Genomic DNA, 22,551 nt, shown 5'->3' on the forward strand with positions numbered 1-22,551 from the left:
TCAGCCTATGCTTCTGCGTTGCGAGCTGTGGTTTTATTAGCAGTAAAAAAAAAAAAAACAGAGGATAGATAAGGTTTGAATTTAAACGTGCGAACAATAGATTCTTACCACCACGCTGACCACACAGTCGCGTTTTACCCTAATGGTGTCGCGGAGGTGAAGTCAGCCCAAAACATTGCCTTTAGCATGCCTAACGTTGTATAACGTCTCAACGAGTTAGGAGCGGTTAGCGAAACTAGAACAACTTCGCGAAATGTCCAAGCACAACGCACAACGTTTCGCGAAACATCGCGCAAAATATCGGCACCCTGCATTTCTGCGTCAAAAGGTTCCGGTGGAGCGAAGACCTTCTGTTTTAGTTAATTTTGCACGCACGTCAAAAACAAAAACGAACTATACATCATGTCCCGATATGACGTAATGCGCATCAGCAGCAAATAGGAGGAGGTAACGAGTGAATGCAAATAGCTTATCAGCTACAAATTTATCCGTCGAAAGCGGGAACAGAGCGTGAGACAATCTATGGATGACAACAAAGGATTAGAGAAAATGTGAAAAAGTAAAAAATTCTTGATTGAATAGAACAGAGAACCGAAGCTTATGCAGTTAAAAGCAAGTCTATGATGTACAGTCAGGACGGAATGAAAAGCGGACAGCCTCTGTGAACAAAAAAAAAAATATTCTACCTATGTACTTTAGCTGCAGTGTACAGCTAGCCTGGTTCATGTTTCAAGGTAAAAGGTCTACTCAAGTACGTACTCATGAAGCGGTTGTAAAAGAATATCCGGAATATATCCGGCTGTAAAGGAAGTAGGAAAGTACGGCGTATGTGTGTGCGCATTTCATTCCGGTCTGACTGTACACTCGACACCGGTGTCACGCGACTCAGACTCGAGCAAAAGCTGGCACATATATCTAGTCGGCGAGCACTACTAGAGGTATTGGCAAAACGATATTTCTGAACGACATGTAGCCTCTCAGCGCGACCTTGACTTACTTTTACGCGTATCGCTGTCGTAAAGTGTAATTTCGCATTTTATTTGCCGATAGATTTTTAAAGCTCCTTATCGTAAGAAGGAACTCGCTGCTGCAATGCTTCCGCCTTGATTTCTAAGTGACGGAAAGAATCAAAATATTCTTGTCAGTTCCTCGCGAGTTTATTGCTTCTCTGATCATGCCAACAGCGCAAGCATACACTCAAAGTGACAGCGATATAAAAAAAGACATGGAGTGAGCAAAGCCTTGGCTTTATTTGCACAGAGCCGATAGTCTTGAACCCCTTGACATTCATGAAAAAGAACGAGTTTAACAGTTTATGCACCTTCCAGGAAATAAAAACATGGGCTTAGATTACGACCTACGTTTTTTCAGCACGATCGGTGGCGCAGTGACCATGAGAGAGAGCTCAATGGAGCGCAAGAAATGGTAAAGAGGACAGACAAAAAAAAAATGAGCCAAAGTTGAACTCTGTTTTGTCACTTTAATAACGGAAAACAAACAACTATTTGCGTGGCGAAAATAATAAATGAAATACAATACTTACAAAATATTATAGAATATTTGCAACTCAACCTAATGGAACTGAGAAAATTAATGAAACAAAGGCGGCCACGCAAGCCATGGCCGCAGCACAGTCGCGTGACGGACGGAACGAACAAGAGAGCTATGGCAGTCCGGCGCTAAAATGGCATAGTCTGTATCAAGGAATGAATATTAAAACTAATCATTAGCAGAGTTCAGCAAAAGTGTACGGAGCTTCCAGTAAGAGCACAAGTGTAGAAGGTGCTCGCACAGCTGCCAGTCCGTCTCTGCACAGACAGAGAACCTCCCGGCCACCGACGACTGTCCACCAGCGCACCCGGTCGGATCTCCCGAGGGCCTTGTATAGCCCTCACCAGTACTGCAGGTTGGTGCGGGTGATCAGGAATAGCGGGAAGGGCTGCAGTCGGTTGGCCAGCGTGGCTGTGCGTCTCAGCCGGTGCGCCCGGAACGCCCTCTGCAGGGTGCGAGCGGCGCGCTCCAACCGCAGTCGCTCGCAGCCGCGCACGAAGAACTCGGCGAGGATGTGCGCGGCGCGCTGTTGCTGCTGCCGCTGCATGGTTCCCGATATGGGGCGCATGTCTGGGCGCCGCAGTTCCGGATAGGCGGCCGCGGCGTCCGCCTCCAAGCTGCGCAGCAGGGGCTCGCACAGCGGCTCGTACATGTTCATGCGCACGCGGAGCAGCGACTGCAGCAGATGCACGTAGTGGACCTGCGCACACCGCAGCACGGAAACTGCAGGCTTCGTCTTGGAACCGCGAGCACGCTTCCTACAACTGCATGATCGAGCAAAGTTGTCTTGTACCGTGCTACGAGACATTTGACAAGTGAAGTCACTCTCCCATAAGTCCACGAGCAAGGTTACCCTGTCGCCGGAGAGCAGAGGTACGTCCATGATGGCAAGCGCCAGCATGTTGGGCCGAGGCAGCCGCAGAGGTCGCGGCAGCGAATCCAGCAGAGTCGGCAGGGCACACAACGGCAGCGTACGACGGGCAGCCACGTCCAGTCGCGCCCAGGCGCTCGCGAAGTCCACCATGTCGGCGTCCGACAGGCCGCTCAGCTCTGTGTTGAGGGCCTGCAGGATACCACGCCTAAGTGGAGCGCACGTGCATGGACGACCCCTGGAGGTCGGTTGCATGTGTAGCGTACCTGCTCGTATCCGGCCAGCAGCACGGCGACGTACGAGTTGAAGATGATGAAGTTTGAGATGAACAGGTAGGAGACGAGGTAGGCGACCGCGAGCCCCTTTCCGGCGGGCAGCAGCCACACGAGGACCTCGTTCCACGCGCTCGACGTGGACAGCCGGAAGAGCAGCAAGAGCGCGCGCCACAGCTGACCGAAGTTCACCAGGCCACTGCATGCCAACCAGTACTTCCCTACACAACCCCAAAAGGGAGTGTACACACCCCCTTGTTTTCCTGAACGCACCCCTGTAATTCGTAACCAGTTTTTTTTTACACACGATGAGAAATTTTAATGATCTTTGTGACCAGTGTTAGGGTCAAAAACTTTGCTAATCCTACGCGGCATATCAACGACACAAATAAAAACAATTACAAATCACTACGATTTGTCCTCTATCCTCAACATCCCCCCTAGATATTTAGACGCTATCCCTAATTTCTATTCCTGGAGAAACCCCTGAAGTCAGCGCTTCTTCTCGGCCACGAGGTCAAAAGAATCGGCGGTGGCGGAACGAGTTTTTCCACGAGCCATTTGCAACGCAGGACTGAGGTCTAGTCCGAGGGGTAAGAATTTTAACACTACCAAATAAAGCCAACTACTTAATACGGTTTGCATATCGCGTTGCCAACTTCATGAGCTCAACAGAAGTTATCTAGGAATGATTTTTTTCCTTTTTTATGCCATCCAGACATTTCTTTTCTAGCAGCAGATTTATGTTCATTATTTCTGGCGACGGCACAATCTGTGCGGGCTAAGCCTGGCTTACTGGGCGATTGGTACAAATGCGCTGTTAAAGCAGCAGCGCGGCAGTAATCGTTACGAAAAAAAAAAACGACTATAGCTCCTTTTTCTGCGGCTCCACTTCGAAGCGCGAGCGCCAGTTCTTTTTACTTAAGTGCTGTCGTGCTTGCGGCCAAGAAATTGTAGAGCTTATAGAAACACTGCGAAGAAAACGAAGATGACAGATAGGCACTCGTACGGACAAGACGGTCGCTATAACGCTCGAGGATATCAGTTCCTCTGTTTAAACGACAGGGCGTGGGAGGTAAAAAAAAATGAATCAAAAGCGCTGCGCAACGGAATTAAGCTTCCGAAGGTGACACAGAATTCAGTCACGCAGTTTAAGAAGAAAAGGGTATGTATATGTTCACAAATTTACTTGGGGAGAGGCGTTGTCAGACTCGGCCTAACGGCCTCCCCACCGGTCCCCCAGTCAATTAAGTTTTCTGTGAGAAGTGGGGGGAAATATCTGGACGTAGAACACGCAGGGCTCTCGACTCGTGCGAAGAGCTTCCCAAAAGGGAGACACTGATGTTCGGGACGAGGTGTTCGCGTGTCGGCGTTGTTTCACCTGTAGCTGTCGTCGGAGCGCAGGTGTCCGAAGAGCGAGACGCCCAGCACGGCGTACACGAACATGACGAGGAAGAGGAGCAGCGCGATGTTGATGAAGGCGGGCACCGAGGCGGCGAAGATGAGCACCAGCTGGCGCACGCCGCGCACCGACACCAGGCTGCGGAAGACGCGCAGCACGGCCAGGGTGCGCATGCCGCGCAGCAGGACCCACTCGGGCCGCGAGGGGGACACGCCCGACAGCAGGGCCACGGCGCCTGCGTTCAACGAGAGAATTTATTTATTCAGTTCTTCTATTCTCGTTTGAGACCGTAGCAAAAGGGCCAACGAAATGATAAGTTCAAACAGCGCGCTCGCGGATTGCGTGTCAGAAAGTCAGAAAAAATGTGAACACAGAAGAGAAATGTAAGCTAGAAATAATAAGTAAAGAAACATTACAATTCTAGGATTCACATGTAGCGTCATCACGAAAATGGAAAGTCTTGAAGAGAGGGCAGCTTCTTGCTAAGGCTAGACGTAGGGTCTGTCTTCACGCACACGGGGAAGAACAAAGTTCGTACTGTGACTTTTCCTTGTACAGAAAGGTGGCTCTTTCTCGCGCGTAAAAGGCGCAGCGCAAAAAAAGAGGCACCGAAAATGCTGGTTAGGTTCAAAGAACAGAGTATTGCTTAACAAGGAGTATCAGAACAATATAAGAATAGACAAGGGCTGGGAGATGAAGTGTTCGCTCAAATGCGCTCTAAACACGAATACTTCTATATGGGAGGCAAAAGGAAGTGTGCTAGAGGACAGAGTGACTTTTTACTCCTTTATGCTTAGAGTGTATATACTAAAGAAGCTTATAATCACTGATACTTTGCAAAGCATAAAGGAATGACTTCATTGGGAGACGAAGTTCATGGCAGAATTATTTGAGACCGCAGATAACGGAAGGGTCTTCTGTGGCCTTCTCTTGTTGAAGTGCACTAACCTTTCCCAAACAGGAAACCAACCGAATAGAGACCATCAACATGCCTTCTTTAGTGGCACTTCTACATAATCAGCACCCACTGTCATCTGCTTCTGGGGCTTCGTGTGCTGCTGTGGGATACGAAGGTCAGACTCCATGATGAAATCTTAGATATCTGGAATTATTTCACACGAAGCTGATTTTCTTGCAAACAGTCATATAGCTGATGCTTCGAAATATTAGAGAACACGCAATTGTCTGTCTTTCAACTTCGATTCATAGTAATTTTATCTGTTACACTCTAAAAAAAAAACAGATCTGGGAACACAATTGGGGGCTCCACCTTTAAGGATATGACACTGCAGCGTTTATGGATCCCGTCAGCGGTTCCTCTTGCCCACGCAGACACGGCCACTATTTCCTCTTACGTGAAACAACACACGACATAAAAGTAACAACCCGATTAAACCAAGCTGTAAAGACAATAAAGAAATGCTTTACAATAAGCAACAAAAAAAAAATCATCAATGCATGGCCTAGGCGTAGAGTGTCTGACTGGAAATCCAACGGTCAAGGGTTTGATTCGTAACTAGCCCAATTTTCTTTTCACCAAAATGCACTTTTCCGATACGTACACATCCTAATGATGAGTAATGTTGCGGCCTTCTAGTCATCAGTTTTCTAATGTGTTAACCACTTTTTGAAATCCACCACTGCACGTGTGACCATTCTTAAAACAGCGCGAACAAGACAAGGAGCGCTGTGTGACGTAGCCACTTCCTCGACCAATCCGGATATTTCGCTCACACCTACATCTACAACGCCACTTTCCCTTTAACGCTGTCGCGTTAATACTTCAAGCAGCACATTCTCTTCGTGACATTGGTGTCGTGGATAAGCGGTGCAGCCCCAAGAGAGAAGTTACTTTTCCCAGTATTGCTTCAAGCGATTGCCAGAAGGGGCTATCGGGACGAGCTGAAGTGCGTGCGAATTCCGAATATTTCACGGAGATTCCTAGCGGGATCTGGCATGCCAGCAGAGAAATCACGCGCGCCCACTTTTCCTTCTGCCATCTGAGCGTGTTCACTGCTTAATAAAAACAGAAACGACTGAAGGGCTTTCCAAGACCGCTGCTCTTTGATCCCGTGATTGCGTGTTTTCTTTTCTTTGTGCGCGCGCGATTAAATGACACAAGATAACCGGTTCGGTTCAAAAATTGGGCTCCCCCCGAAGAATTTGGTCACGCAAAGGCCGGAATTCGAAGCATCACGAAAGGAACGCAGCGCGCGGCGTGGGTTTCAGGAGATTACCATAGTGGCGGCCATTCCGAGGAACCCCTCGCTCGTATCCCAGTCAATTTAAAAGAAAGTGGTGGTTTTATTTAAATTTGTTGCTTGCTCTCAAGTCGCCGGCAAGGTGGAGGAACGCGCACCGTTTCGTGACGACGTGATCTCGGGTTGCGACCATTCCGAAGGCTCATAAAACGTGTCCTCCCCCGGATTGAGCGCGACCTGAGCAGCGTGACCCCGTGCGCTTCTTTACGCGTGCTCGCCGAGGCAGTGCATCAGCGCGCTGAGAGACCGGTATTCGCCACGGAGGGAACTGTGATGCAAGAAATGCACTTCTCTTTCCCGATTGCATATCAGTGCTTTCCAGAGTTAAGTTGGTAGTCTCGAAAATTGTTTTTTAAATAACAATAAAGTAAGAGAAATGAATCATCGATTTATTCCGTAATATAAACTATGGGCCTCTGAGGCACGACCCCGTGTAAGTTATCCTCGTTTTGTGCGAACTAACTATGTAATCTTCTGCTTGTGAAAGACGACGAGAATATTTATTTTTACTGTATTATACTGTTTCGGTTCAGTTTTTTCCTTTCTATGAGCTTTAACGTCCGAAAGCGACTCAGGCTGTGAAGGACGCCATAGTGGAGGGCTCCGTATAATTTCGACCACCTGGGGTTCTTGAGCGTGCGCTTCTTTGGCTTCAGTTCACTTTATTTTGACTGCACTGAAGTTGTTTGAATTCGACTCAGCGTCTTTTAATAATTTGGGGCATTGTACTAGATGTTTTTCTTTACTTGTTTAGCTCGTCGAATATTCGACGACGTCTCTGATACGTTGATGGCTGACCCAGGGCATAACCCTCGTAGATTTTACATATGAAAACAGGCTTTCGGAACGAATTAAACTCAAAACGACGCATCATATGGGGGGATCTTGCGTCCGCGCAATATGGCAAGCGTCAATGTCCAGCGAGACATCCGTCGCTACTCTTTTTCATTGGTGTTTTTTTTTTATCATTGAGAATTACGTCTAGAAAGCTTGCCACTCTTTAATAGCAAAGATGCGCAACTATGAGGAATTCCGGACGCTTGAGGCAGCAGTCAGCGACGCTGGAGAGGCTCTCATTCGCCACACGGCGTGGCAGTTGAGCCTGGGCGGCGAGCAAGATCAACCCGATCCAAGCCGACACGAATCACGTGGCGGCGATCGACGTCACTTTGACGGCCACTGCCGCCGGGAAGGGGGGGGGGGGGGGGGGGGGACCACTGGAGCACACACCTGGCCGCGCCGTGATCGATCTGTGTAATGACAGCCGCCGCGAGCGACCATAAATATTGAAGCGACAGAGCGCTTGTGCGCTGCTGCTGTCCGGCGTTGTGGCCCGAAGGACGCTCCCCCCCCTCTCCACCGCGCGGCTATCGTCGTCCGAGAAGAGCGAAAGGAGGCGGTTGAATGGGCGCAGCCCCTGATTGCGCTCCCCGCTTAGTCTGGGGCCTGTGTATACAGCCGCGTCGAAAGTTGCGTTCATTCAGGAATAGGTCGGTGAGAGGCGAAGCAATCGGACGCAAACGTAGCGCGTTCTAGTGGCCCGAAACGTCCATGTGCTAGTATCCAGGTTCGTTGTTGCATTACAATTGCAGTTGCCACTGGTATTGGTGTCATTGCTGCATTTTGTTCATAATTACCCACACACACCGAACAATGCACTCCCAGGCGCTGTTGTTACCTTGAATACAAATTTAAGGGTATACGGCTTCTTTGTTCGCTTCGCAGGGCCAGATGCCAGTGTCGCGCGATACGAGTCGCCACAGTGGTCTAGCAGCTCATCGAAACTTGTTACCGTTTATTAAAATTATGAGAATTGCTCTCCTTGGCACGTCCTAAGTGGTTCCCGAGGCAATAATGTACGTTGCGAGGCGGTGACAACTTTTTGTCGGCAAAGAAGGACCTCGGCCAGCTCAATGGATGCAGTGATGAATGGCGCAATCAATGTCCCAGGTCTTTTTTTTTTTTTGCAACGTTATTATAATTCAGCGGGTAATGGCGATTTCGTCTCTGCAACAATGCACGAACGCGCGACAACTGCCTTGTCGCTCGCAACGTCGCTCGCAACGTATAGCCAACTTTGCTATAAGTGCTATAAGTGCTATAAGTGCTATAAGTGCTATACGTGCTATAAGTGCTATACGTGCTATATTTGCTATACGTATAAAGCTTGTTTTGTTAGCTTGTTTTTTGCCTTGCCATGTCATTTCCCGCTGCTCGTGTTCTGTTCGCATTTTGCTATTATTGCTCAATTTGTGATCTGTTTCTGTAATCCCCTCCTGCTTGGGCCTCACGGCGTGCAGTATGAAATAAATAAATAAATAAATAAATAAATAAATAAATAAATAAATAAATAAATAAATAAATAAATAAATAAATAAATAAATAAATTGGCGTAATGCCTCTGAACGCGTTTACGGCTTCGACGAGGCGCTGCGTGGTTCCCCAGCAAAACAAAACAGTCTCAGTGGATAAACTCCACTGAGTGCCTCCCTGACTCCGCCGCCCGTTCAGCCACTCATGCAGCGCCTCTTTTTTTTTCTTTCCTTTTGTGCTTCCCTCCGTGCCGGTAATCAGAAATCGATGCGATCGATCATAATGTATAATATCATCACGGCGTAATGTTTCGCTTTCCGGAACGGGAGCGCCCGACGGAAACGAATTGTCGGGCGGAAATTATGGCGTCCATGCTCCCGCAAAATGTTCCATCAGCGATTACTAGACGCGCCTGTGTGCTGGTGCGGTGCCCAGTCACCGCACCCCCCTCACGTTGCAGTGTTCGCAAGAGTCGCTAACTCCAACAAGCATTGCAGGAAGGTACGCGAAGGATACACTTGTATTACAGCGCGAGCAACGATGGTTCTGGAAGCACGGTGAACCTATAGCTAGCGTGAGCAGAAACCTTTCGACAGGTATACAGAAAACTATAAGCATTGCGAAACATGTTTAGGCCAATAATGATGAAACAGGGCCACGATATCCGGCTGACCAGCTCGTTCGGGCACAATTAGTCACCTTTCAATGCCACCTCTCTCCTCATCTGGTTTACCTTGATGGTCAAAAGTGCGCGGGCCCCCCTGGGCTACATGTCAAAATTCAAGTTTGCACACTGTGGTTGCAACGAAGTTCAGTTATTTCGCAGCTAACTAGGTTCCCGAAGCTTTTATACCAAGTGCGCATACCAGGGAGAAGCCCATCGTCGGGCTCACGGTTTCGCGCATCCAAGCGGAGCCTTCTCTGCCAGGCTGTGCGATTGGAAACGACACGGCATTCACTCATTACGACAGTTTGGACACACCTGCTAGAAACGAAATGATGTAGCCCGTTTGGTGTGATTGGGTGGCGCTCCGAAATCGCAAACCGTCAAGGTACAGGCGCTTGATTACACTGGTAACATTTTCCTCACTCTAACCTGACTATCCACTGCTCATTCGTTCATCTTAATCGTGCGGTAACAATACTGGGACGGATTAACGAAGTCAAATGAAAGCACAGTATGCTATAATTAGCGAGTCAAAGAAGCGAAAGCGCTGCAGTCGCCGGCATCGCGCGACGAACTTGGCCCCGGTGTCCTCGCGTGACAGCCAAGTGGCAGCTGGTTTGCCTTTGGGCGGGCCGCGCCAGAGGCAAGCGCTAATAACGGTCAGCCAAATGCGACGCGCCACCGGCCATAGAGTCCTTCACTCATCGGGCGAAACGTGATCGCCCGGCTCCCCTGTCCGAAATTGCTAACGTCTGGCGACGTGCCCCGGATGTGTAATGATCGTCTATACGATGTATAAAAACGAAGCGCTCGCCGCAACATCGAAACAACCCTTTTAGCTGTCGCTTTCTTTTTTTGCATAAATACGAATAAGTGGCCGGGTTGCAAATACTAGAACATGAGTGGCGGGGTGGGGCGGCATGCTCGTCCATATGTCCCTCTCGCCCCTCGCTCCTCCAACTCAATTTCGACACTGCGCGTTAAAGCTTCAAAGATAACCGCCGCGCCTCCTTAGGAAACCCTTCGAAGCCATTTTCTTGGCCTAATAACTCGTAAACGTTACATTAAATCTCTCGCCCCTTCGTGTCGTATGTTGCGTATGTGTGAGCAGTGTTGCGCAACTCAAAAATGCAATGCCACTCATGAAAAATGTTTCCCCTTGTATGACTGCAATAGCATTTCAGATCTAGCTCGCATGATCTGGACCTGCCCATCCTATAACGACCCGAATAGAAATGTAGAATCCTGGGAAGCCTTATTACTCAACCACGAAGCAGAAGAGCAACGCAAAGTAATCGGTCTCACCCTGACCGCCGCCGAGTCCCAAGGGCCGAAAGTCATGCGAATGAATAGGAGTTTAGGCTAAAGCCTTCTCCCCAGTCATTTTTTACTGGTGCGAATAGAAGTTAATTCTCTCCCCCCCCCCCCCCCCCCCCCTTTATCAGAGATGACAGCTCACGCACAAATGTATTTCCTATGAAGAGGATGACGAATTCGCAGCAAAACGAAGCCTGGTCGGAGATGACGCTAGTTGTTGATGTCCAAACGGGACCTGCAATCGATGCCCGTGTTTACCTTTCGCTTTTCCACCTCCTTCTTCTTATTATTATTCTTCTTTCAGTTCTACCTGAATAACCCCGAGGCTACAGCTGCCATCACGAAGACAGGCATATAAATTTATACTGTTGTCTTTTTAAATGCAGATTATTTAATCAATAAACAAATAAAAGTCAGATACGGCACCCAGTGGCAGCCTCGCCGTTTCCGACTCACAACACTGCGCTGTCGATGATGTCGTGTACCGCCCTTTTACGCAAGGCATCAAAAGTGATCCGTCGTGGCGTGTTTACTGACCGAGCAGGGAGAGCGCCAGCGCACACAGCTCGAACTGGTTCCACTTGGCGGCGAAGAAGGCAGCGCCCGCGGCGGCCACCCGAAGGAGCAGCTCGGCCGCGTGCGCCCCCAAGAAGACGAGGTGCGCACGGCCCAGCGCCGACCGCTGCCGGCCGTTCCACTCGTGGCGCTCGGACGCCAGCAGCGCGCCGTTGAGCAAAGCCAGCGCCGCCGACGCCACGGCAAGCCTGCGAGACAACGGAAGGGCCTCGCCTAATTTTGTGTGCCTCCGCCGGAAGCGCGCGAGGCGACGTGTCAACAAGCTCTCTGCCTGCCTGCCCAGCGCGCAAACAGACTTCCGACGCTCTGTAGGATCTCCGTAACGGATTTGCCCATTCAGGCTCGCCGCTGGCCACTAAGCTCCGCTTTGCTTCGCTGCTGGCGACCGAAGAAGGTGTCGACACGCTTTTATTTCACTGTCCCGGTACCCATAAGAACAGGGAAACAGTAACTTAGTGCACTGAAATTTTCCACTTCCCGAATACCCTCGCCTCATCTGTGACAAGGAAAGCGGAATGGTATCTAAAAATATTAAGTGCAATTGATGCTCATTCCTCTTCACAAAATCCTCCTTTAACCTCAATCTTGGCCCCAGTGAAATCTTTGGTGGGTTTGCCTTATTTGCTCAGTTTCGAGTAGTAGTGGGTCACTCATACTTGGTTCAAACTTTTGTCTAACTACCAACGTTTTCAGTAATGAATTCTTATTTCCGGGGAAACACTGTGGGAAAGACAAGCCGTATGTGCTCCGGATTTATTAGGAGTTATTATTGTGTTCCTTGACGTGCACCTATGTACCAGCAGGAAGACGTTTTTGAATTGGAATGCGACCTCAGCGACCCTGGTCGGACACGCGACCTCCTGAGAAGCTCTAGATGAAGAGGACTCACTCTCTGCTGGCGGCGACATCGTAGAGGAAGCCCCGCACTTTGCCGACCGGCCTGGCCACCAGGCTGACGGGCCTCTGGGCGAGCAGGCGCCGCAGAGAGGCCGCGTAGCGGCGCTGGGCCTCGCTGGCTGTCGGCTCCGACCGGTCCTCTTCGAGCTGCGATGCGACAACCCTTCTGTTTTCTCTCGTCTTTCATCCGCTGCTTGCGTAGACATACACTTCGACAACTATGATCTTTTTATGCAGACAACTAAAATCATTACCGTCAGACCAGCTACGCCCGCTTGAAGAAAAACGCCTCTCTCATATATCTCGAAGAAACCCTGTCCTGCGTGAGCCGCGGTCACCTTATTCCGCAGACTACTTTATCTCATCCGCCCGACTGACTCTTCGTCACCTCCTGCCTGCATTTAACTCCTCTTGAAATCCACTCTGTTGCGCTAAGAAACAATCGGCCTTCTTTTCTCCACATCACACGTTCATCCTATTGTTTCGCCTTCCTGATTTCAGCTACGAAGTTATAACCCGAGTTCATTCCTGAGCCAAACATAATGTATACAACTGAATGTGCTGAAAGTGTAGTGTGTGCAGTACAAGGTGCAACCCGCCTGTGTATTATCCCGCTGTGTATTATCGTCCCCATCTTGAAAACAAAGTTAGCCGTCCACGAAGATGGCCGTCCACCAAAGTACTGTTACTTTGGTGGCTGAGATACCTAGGTGGTGGTACGTTTAATGCACTCCACCTATGATCTCCTAACCAAGCCCACTTTGCAATTCCGCGTGCACACGTGCGTACTGGCTATGACTCATGTTTATTGTTCTCGGCTAAACTGCGCACTCTTCCTTTTGCGTGCGCTTGGTAAAAACGGAAAAAGGTTCGCGAGTGTCGGTGCAGCCCGGCGGGAGGCTGACCTGACGCTTCTTGGCGTAGAAGTTGTCAATGACGACGCCGACGAATAGGTTGAATACGAGGAACGCGCCGATAACCAGGAAGATGGCGAAGTACAGCAGCGACCACATGTTGGCCTCCGGCCGAGGCTGCCGGTCGACGCCCTCAATGTCCATCACGTTCTCCACCACCTCGATCCAGCCCTCGAATGTCGCCACCTGTGAAGTAGGCGATGGGCGCGTCTCACACAGCAGAGTACAACACGGGCACCATTGAACAAAGTGGTGTTTCCTGAGACTGCATGCGTTGTCGCGCAACAGTATGGTGGCACGGCAACCACAGTTGCACAACTATAGTGGCACATCGACTCATGCGCCTGATCAGCCATGGGGTGTGGTCTTCAATATGGGCATGAGACAAAAGCTTTGCGAGAGCATATGCAGAGAGGATCAACGACAATAGGCGCCAAGCTGCAGATGGATCGGCGTTTTTTGGATCGACACATAAGACGAACGTTACGTACAACAGGTTAAATAAAAGTGCTATAGTGTCTTGATTAGAACTAAAAAGGCTTTTAAAAGACTCTTTCTCCTCGAATTACAATGTAGATGATGTGTTCACTTGTGCCTCATTTTTATTCCGATCGAGCTTGTGCGAAGTCCGCGGTACGAGCGAAATGATTACCATTAACTAACCCTGGACGCAGCCATGTACAGCTACAGTGCTACAAGAGCTGCACAGCCTTTACTGGCAGTCGTATTTTGAAATTTTTTTTTGCTGGTGCAATTCATCGAACCCAGCCTCACCGCCAGGCTACTTCAGTCGACCTACCAGCACAGGTAAAGACGATGATTAGCAAATGGCGAGTTGAGGCCAAGTTGATCAACAACTCGACGTACAAGATATTCGTGACCAATGCGGTCAAGTGAATCTCCCATACTGGAGTAGATTTAGATCAACGTAACGATTTCAAATAACACCTACAGGAGCGTCAGCCCACAGAAACGAGCGAAGGGTGTCAAGCTCTCCCAAATCTTCTCAGGTGAAGAAAATGTGCTGTTATGAAATTTTTTATGGCTTACAATTTTGATAACGATGTGTTATTATCATGCGATATGTTATTATCTGAACTCACTTGTTTTTGTCTGTTTTGCTGCACTTTAACTATGCTTTTTATTTCTAACCTATTTTACCCAAACTTTTGTATTTGAACTCCCCTTACACAGTGCCTCTCCGGAGGCCTGTATGGTATGTGTAAATGAATAAATAAACATCGATTATTATGTAGAGTGTGTGCGAATAACGTGACCGCCGTGCCTGTAGCAGCGCGAGCGAGGCCTCGGCGAGGTTGTCGAAGTGCACGTGCTGGTTGGTCCAGGCGAAGCCCAGCATGTGGCAGGTGGCGCGGTCGGGCACCAGCGCCGGGTCGACCACCTGGCCCCGAGAGTCGAGGCAGCGCCACAGGCGGCCCGCGAACATGCTCACGCCCACCACGCCGAAGATGACCCAGATGAAGGCGCACACCACGAGCACGTTGCCGATGGACGGCACCGACGAGGCCAGCGCGTCCACCAGCAGCTGCATACCCACCACCAACGTCGCATAAGCATCACGTGTCGTTGCTTTTGCTGCTATATTGTATATATGCTATAGGCAACGACCGCTGCAAGGCACGTGCCACACGTCGTATAAATGCCTCCACGCTGATGCTGCTTTTTTTATATATATATTTATTTATTAGTACCTCAAAGGCCCACTAGGGGCATTACATGAGGGGTGGGCATACATATCATTGAAAAAAAAATCATTGATGAATGATTTGAAGTATTCTAGGCCAGGATGGATGAAAGCTTCAGCGGGGAGGTCGTTCCAGTCTCTTGCGGTCTGGGCGAAGAATGATTTTAGGTGCGCAGAAGTAGATGCTCGAGGTGTATGAACAGCTTTCGGATGACTGATGCGAAGTGAAAGGCGGTATGCAGGGATGATAACGGATTGGCTGAAATGCGAATGATAAAACTTGTGGAAAAGGCAGAGTCTGGCTATGTTTCGACGGGATTCAAGGCTAGGGAGGTTAGCTTTTGTTTTCAATGCTGTTACGCTCGCATGATATGAGTAATCAGAATATACGAATCTTATCGCACGGCTCTGGACGCACTCAAGGGTTTTGGCTAGGTTAATTTGTTGGGGGTCCCAGATTGAGCATGAATATTCAAGTTTAGGACGGACAAGAGTTAAATAGGCGGACAGTTTTACGGAAGCAGGTGCCAAACGCAAGTTACGCTTTAAATAACCAAGAACACGGTTAGCTTCGTTGGTTATGTTCATTATGTGAGTGGTCCAAGAGAAATCCTGTGTAAAGCTAATACCTAAATATTTATATGAAGATGCGTGTGTTATCATGGAACCGCGAAGACTATATCAAGTATAGTCGAAACCCTTGCAATTTCCAGCGCTGGGCCGGTGAACAAAAGGTTTATTTCTGTTGTCGTCAACGCCACTGCCTGCTTTAATGCGCATGCGTGAACTAAAAATGCGCAGGCTATCATACTATGCCATGCGATAAATATGCGTTGGCAATATTGGTTGTACATTTAGTCTTTACACTGACAGCCTTCCCAATGCCTCTTTCAATTTGATTTCGCCGTCGCTTTTTCTCTCCGCTGTAGAGTGGACTATTAGTGGGTGGATAGTTCTGGTGGGTACAAACTTCTGGAGGGCAGTGGGTGGGCGTGGATGGGTGGATCGGGGGTAGGTGGAGGCTGGTTGGTTGGAGATACACTTTTACCAGTGGGTTCCTGGAGGAGGCATCACGGGTTCCTCGCCTAAAGAGGCCTATACTGCAAACGCAGTAAAACACCCGCTGGCTTTTTGCAGCAACATCACACAGACTCGTGTAAGGGCCCCAATATTTTGTTGATATTTTGATAGGGTGAGCCCTACACGAAACCGGAATGTTTACGCCCAACGTTTCAGACTGCAGTGGAACCCATATTACGCGCAGCTCGTTCGTGCGACTAATATTTAAAACAAATTTTACGCGGGGAGGGAGGGGCGACATCATTCATTCATTCATTCATTCATTCATTCATTCATTCATTCATTCATTCATTCATTCATTCATTCATTCATTCATTCATTCATTCATTCATTCATTCATTCATTCAATATACACTTAAAGGCCATCACTATTGAGCGTATTACATAAAAAGGGGATATGAACAGGCAATAAATACCCATAGCAAACAGTTAAACCACAAATACAACGAAAAAAAGAAAACACATCTAGTGATAATGGAATAAAAATGCTAACTGGTTATAATTCATCATCTAAATGTAAAGGGTGGCGCATAACGCGATGAAATTTCGGATTTTATGACGATCGGTGGACACTACTGCCAACGCACTTCATTCCGAATAAGAAATAAATCCGTAGATGTTTGTGTGTTTGGGATGGATTTGGTGATGGGATTTACCACTCGACAGCAATAACGCTCTGGCGCTTTGGAGTGACGATTCGCGCATGATGCCCGCGGCCGTCGGTGCAAGATGGATTTCGTCTCGCCGGCTTTTCTTCTCGCTTCAATATCGAAAACTATGTGTAAATTAATCGTACCGCCATGTTATTATAAGGCTAGATTATTTTGTCGTCTGTGGCTCTCTGTAGGTCATGCCGCGCAAGGAAAATTGGAGATATTTGCCAACTTTGTTAAATCAAAATTTTTAGGTGCCACGTTGTGGTAGCGGTCTTTATTCATGCCAGACAACATCGCGGTGAAACACGGACTGAAAGGGAGAAACAGATCGAGACGAGCACTGTTGTCTGCCATACATTTACATATACCAACTCGCCCAGCTTTTTTCGCTAATTACCGGTCTTTGCACGAGCATGGCCCTTACATGAATGTATACGGTAATCTTTTTGCTGACGCCACCACTGAAAGCTTATTAATGTCCTTGTCGAGCGATCTGTCTCGTGAATACTATAAATATATTTATAGAGGGTAGACTATTTTTACTGTCGACATTCCTAAAAGAGACCGACGGAACTTATATGCATGTCTTGATCTTTTAGCACGCTAGCGTCACTCGGATTCGCTTTCCTTTGCGTCATCGTGCGCTATTAGAGGCTCGGTATTAATTAGCTGGCGTGGACAGCGGTGTCTGGGTACCCCTCAATGGCATGCTGTCACTTGCAAATAACAATGGAGCATCGCAAAACAAAACAAAAAGCTCGAAATGAAACTGCTTGTCAAGCGAACTCCTGATCGCATAAGAAAAAAAACTCGGAGGCGGAGAAAGCTACAAGAGCGATTGGCGGCGACTGACGAATGCTAGTGGCTACTGTTTATGCGACGGGCTCCTGCTTATACTCGTAAGCGTGCGTAAGCTACACTACTCGTTGGTCGCAGTTACAGTTCGGAGAAATAGTTCAATCTTCACGGCAAGCGATAAAAACAAATACACGATTGAAAATAGCAGCACGCATAAAGGCGCGAGCACCTACAAAGCCGTGTCACGTACCATTTTAACCCAAGAAGCAGCTCTCCTTCGCTAAAAAGCAAGCGCAATAAAACGCTCAGGAATGCATTGGGTTCTCCGTGACGAAAATTGCTCTCGCTAGCCGCACTATATTGATTAGTCAGTGCTGACTCATTCTTTCTCCGACTGATCGATTTGTCTGTTGCCGATCCAAGTGATCGAAACACCTTTCATACTAATGATCGAAAAACTAATTGACTGATAGACACATTGGTTTTATTTGTACGCTGTTGATTACGGTTGATTGATTTCATGACTAAGCGGCTGAGTTGTAAAATGGCTGATTGGGTGGTTAACTGATTGGGTACACGATCGCGTTTGGTTTATACTCTGGAACACCGCAGGGTCGACCAGACATGAGCAAGCAGCCCCGGCTACAGACCACAGGGGGCGCACCTTCATTCCTGGCAGGAGGGAGACGATGCGCACCGGCCTCAGCGCCCTGGTGGCGCGCAGCACGTCGGTCACCGAGCTCTGCACGCCCACCACGTCGAGCACCTCGTAGAGGAGCGAAGTCTGCGAGCAATGCCGCAACAAGGTGCCGTCGCTTTCAACCTTGCAAGTCACAGCCGATCATTACGACAAAAAAAAAAACTACACCGAAGAACTTCATACAGTTAGTACACACTTTTGGTAATTACTGTGACCGGCCTATACAGGCTTTTTCTTCAGATGCGAGAGTTCTTTTATCTAGGGTGTTTACAGGAATTGACTTTATTATTCCTCGCTCCTTCTTTCTCTCCTGCGTTTTCTCATCCCCTTTCACTCTCTCTGTTGGTAATAGCTTCCCTCCCTCTTTCTCTTATCGCCGCCCCTCTTCGTTATCTTATCTTTCTCTCCTCGCTGCTTCGATCCCCGACACTCCAGGGACTTGATCCACGCGATGGCTGTTGGTGCGCTCCGTATAGCGACTCACGCCATAAAATTACACGACTAGCGAGATTTTTTTCTACTTTCTCGGTGCCACTAGTCGCGGCAATTTTTTCAAACTCTATGTGACGGCCGACTAACAGGAGTTAATCACCCATCGCCCGTTTCATACACCCGTCGTGAATGCGCGAAGGGGCGAAACGTTCTATTGCTCGTGTGCGAGATTTTTTGCCGCTGTTGGTGCTACTATTCGAACATCCTTTTAAAACGCTGCAACGACACCTCTGTTAATACCCCCACTTGTTCCCCCTTTTTCTTTGATGCCAGGAAAAAGCAATACTACTGAAATCATGCCAGCAAATTCCGCATCACGAAAAGAGCGCGGCACATAGCAGTTACAGCTGGCGTCAGTTAATATGAGGCCGAAATCACGACGGCGGTCGCATGCAAGATCTGTCCACGATTAGCGGCGCACTGCATGGTATCGTGCGCCGTTTATTTTGATTCATCGACCCAACAGTTCCGGTCAGTAACACTATGTTTCCATGAAATGACAGATCAGTGTAGCGAATTTCGCTCCTTATTTGCTGCGACAGCTCTACAGCTTTCAAAACAAGCCTAATATTAGACAAGCGTTGTGCAGCGTCGAAGCTCCGCTCTCTCCTAAAATTCAGAAGCGGTAAGGCCACACAACCAATTAGCACGCCAGTAGTTGGTCAGTAGATCCTCGAGGGTGACCTTTGACCCAGGAGGCAACATCTCCCGTTGTGTACGTATGCGTGCATACCGACTGAACGCAGAAGTCGAGCAGATGCCATCCGGAGGAGAAGTAGGCGTGCGGTCCCTTGGCGACCAGCACCAGGGCCACGTCCACGCTGAGCAGCACGGTGAGCAGCGAGCTCGCCAGCTCCAGTCGACCACGCACCTTGGACGTCCGTCGCCCCCCGTCCAGGCACTGTGCGCGCATCAAGCCTTGGTCGACAACATGCACAGCGCTGTGACTCCGAGACAGTTGCCTTCCTGCCTGGCGCAGCAGAGCCTGGCGCCTGGTGGCAGCACATTGTGGCAGCGCCATGTGGCAGCGCCTTATGGCAATGCCTTGTGGGAGTAGCTGTTACATTTGTTTGTTGCTTTTTGTTTCCCAAAGCTGAAAGCGACACCAGATGCAGACCTTCTGGGAAACAAAGAGCAACTAACAAATGCGTTTTTGTCAGGAACATGAAAATTTCAAGATTGGATTGGAAAACATTTATTCCGTCAAAAATGCATATGCAGACGGTCCGCGCTAGAAGGCCACTAAACCATGACTGGCGGCGACCTGAGCGGCCCACTCGGTGGCCATTGCTTGAATGCCCGGGTCCGAGCTGACCAGCGCGGCCTCCCATCGCTCAAGAGAAGGAATTCGGATAAGATCCTCCGGTGGAGGTTCTTCTTTACATTGCCGTAGTATGTGGTCATACGTGGTTGTTTCGCCACATAACCTGCACTCGGGGTTATAGTCATCCGAGTACATTTTTGGTGATAGATAGGGGGTAAGAAAGGACCTCGTTTGGAGTCTCCTCCAGGTGGTCTCTTGTGCCTTATCCAACGTTTTGTCAGGTGGTGAAAATTTGTGTCTTTTCAATTTGTAATGAGTTGTAATATCATAAAAAGATGCCAGCGCCTCCTTGGAGTAATCCATAGATACGGACGACCCACCGACTCGGTTGACGAAACCTCGAGCCATGTTGTGGGCCGCCTCGTTTCCCGGATTCCCCGAGTGAGCCGGCACCCATATCACCTCAATTTCAAAATTTCAAGAATAGTGCGCATCTGAATATGCAAGAAAGTTCTGTAAATTCGCGCGATATTGCACTTGAGTTATCAATGAGCGCAGATTCTACTCCTTGGAGTGGTATCAAACAGAGAGACCAAATTGGTGTTGGTGCTAACTGCAGCCATACATTTCAGGTGCAATAATACACTGTATACCGGACCAACTGGCCAAAAGCCTACCTTTGTAGATCCTTTCACGGGTGCGCCCGGCAATTCGAAAAAGCCATTACGCAGTAGCGCACCTAAGGTGCGCAGAACGATTCTAGGGTAATAAATGACGATAAATGAATACCAAACATGGAATCTAGCCTGTTCTCTTACACACAGTCAAGGGCGTTGAATTCCCAACATTGATATGGATGCCGCCGTTGGGATCTCGTAAGGCTCATCGGAGAGTAAAGCAGAACCTCATGTAAGCAGACACGTCACGTAGACCCATGTGATAAGTTTATGGTGGCAGGGACTGAAGCGTTCTCATCAAGCAAGCGGTTTCGCTGCAAGACGATGATAGATCTGTGAAGCTAGTGACATGCATCGAAGGATGCAGGGGGCGCTGCAGAACATCTGACAGTCATACGAAACGAACGACTGCGGATCACACTGTCAGTACAGCTGGACAGCAGCCCCCACTGGCTCTCCCGGGCACACGCTCTCAGAAATGAAGCGGAAGACTGGGGCCTTGGTCCCTCACCAGCACGATGCTGCTGAGCACGATGAGGAGGGCCACGAGCAGCCGGAACGCACGGTGGCCTGTAAGGGCTTGTGCTCGGCGCTGAGCTGCTAGCCAGGCGTAACCCGCCAGTCCCCGAGACCTGCGTAGATCAGCCGAGGACAGATATCATTTCTGTAAGAGTCACCAGCTGCCTGGGCGAGTTGGTTTTCACTGAAAGACGTGCTGCTGGCACAAGCATACTCATCCATTTAACAACGAGAACGACGACACTCGCTCTTATGTTCACTGTTGAATGAAGGCGGGAATAACACTGCACCCTCTTTGTCTCCTCGATGGTGTTTTCATGGTCAATGCCAACAAACAGAACAGTTTTTAACACAATCGGGAACACCCATACACTTTAGAACACAATCGGCCGACTGGCGTGTATAGTGTACCACTACGTACCTGAAGTGGCATGAGACTGCACGACATTCTGCCCGTTTCTGGTGGTCGAATGAATAGGAGGTGTTGTTAATATATAAATGGGGGATAAATGACTGTTTTATGCACCTACAGATTGGATCTGGGCTCAAACCTGACAGCGAAACCAAAGCTAAGCCCAGATGAAAGATTGCGCCACTCACCTTTCTGATGTGGGAAGTGCGCAGACCCATTCCGTGCAAGGTTTCTGCGAACAGGCCAAAGAACGACAAATTCGTGCAAGTGTTTTCTTGCGACACAAAGGCTCGCCTTGCTGACTGCGTTAATCTATTAGATTTGTCTTTATGAGCAAGTTGGGAATATAACCATAGCTCACTCTACTTAAGCTTCCAGGTCATTCAGAGTATTGTAGGGCAGCCAGCTACAGAGAGATAAATGAACCTTGGGCAAGTGAACCAAAGTGTTGCCGCAAAACTCGTGTCACAACTACCGTCTACAATTACGAAACGCCTTCGCTTTGGTGAGAGCCGAAGAAAGAAAGTGGCTTGCTTTTGAGCCATCGCCTCGTACTGCTTTCGCAAGAAGCGAAACATACCCACAATTTATCCCACGTCGTCTTGCACCAGCACTTGCAGCGGCACACCATCTTCTCGAAAAGGATCTCTCCGGGCGAATTCTGCGCCAAGATGAGAAACAGAAATAAATAATGTTAAACTCCGAAGCTGACCGAGCAACCTCGCAACCCCTCCCCGGGACTGCTCTTTCTATGTGTGTAGTTCGTTATCGATCTCAGAGGCAGACACGCAAAATCACGCACATAAAAAGTACAGCCCAGTATAAAGCTACCCAAATCACGTCGCCATCATGAGCAAAACAGCGCTTGAGGCGAAGGACGAGCGAAAGAATGCTACAAATGCAAACCGACTAGCCTAAATGCCGATTCTACAGCGAATAACGCCGACCCTGAGTGTCGAGGAGGGTCATCGGCGCGGCGCCTCTCATACCCTCTCGACGATCCTGTCGACGTTGAAGCTGCTGAGCAGGAAGGCGAGGAAGACGTTGAGCAGCACGTAGTTGCCCACGAAGAAGACGACGCTGTAGAAGGCGACGCACTTTAGCCGCCCGTGGTCCTCGTGGAAGCAGCCGAGCAGCGGCTCGAACATCTCGCCGCAGAACAGGCGCACCATGAGCAGCACGCTGTGCAGGAAGTCGCGGCTGTGCC

At 49.0% G+C, this 22,551-nt stretch overlaps 1 protein-coding gene and 1 long non-coding RNA gene across 2 annotated transcripts; both read right to left on the reverse strand.

Moving 5' to 3' along the window:
- Positions 1-1,493: 1,493 nt before the first annotated feature.
- On the reverse strand, positions 1,494-19,493 carry LOC149341072 (sodium channel protein para-like). Its single transcript, XM_089542832.1, has 10 exons — positions 19,206-19,493; positions 17,945-18,064; positions 14,327-14,587; positions 13,033-13,227; positions 12,120-12,307; positions 11,192-11,418; positions 4,076-4,331; positions 2,689-2,893; positions 2,405-2,614; positions 1,494-2,251 (listed from the first exon to the last, which is right to left on the reverse strand). Exons 1-10 carry the CDS (start codon positions 19,491-19,493, stop codon positions 1,892-1,894), a joined length of 2,310 nt encoding a protein of 769 aa, XP_089398958.1. The 3' UTR covers positions 1,494-1,891.
- Positions 19,494-20,860: 1,367 nt separating this feature from the next.
- LOC149341073 (uncharacterized) lies at positions 20,861-22,050 on the reverse strand. The gene is made up of 3 exons (XR_016282625.1): positions 21,925-22,050; positions 21,533-21,576; positions 20,861-21,045 (listed from the first exon to the last, which is right to left on the reverse strand). It is a non-coding gene; the product is annotated as an uncharacterized LOC149341073 (long non-coding RNA).
- Between the last annotated feature and the right edge of the window lie 501 nt (positions 22,051-22,551).

The sequence above is a fragment of the Amblyomma mixtum genome, chromosome 5 (genome assembly GCF_055824585.1).
Source record: "Amblyomma mixtum isolate Tamu chromosome 5, ASM5582458v1, whole genome shotgun sequence".
Taxonomy (NCBI): Eukaryota; Metazoa; Arthropoda; class Arachnida; order Ixodida; family Ixodidae; genus Amblyomma; species Amblyomma mixtum.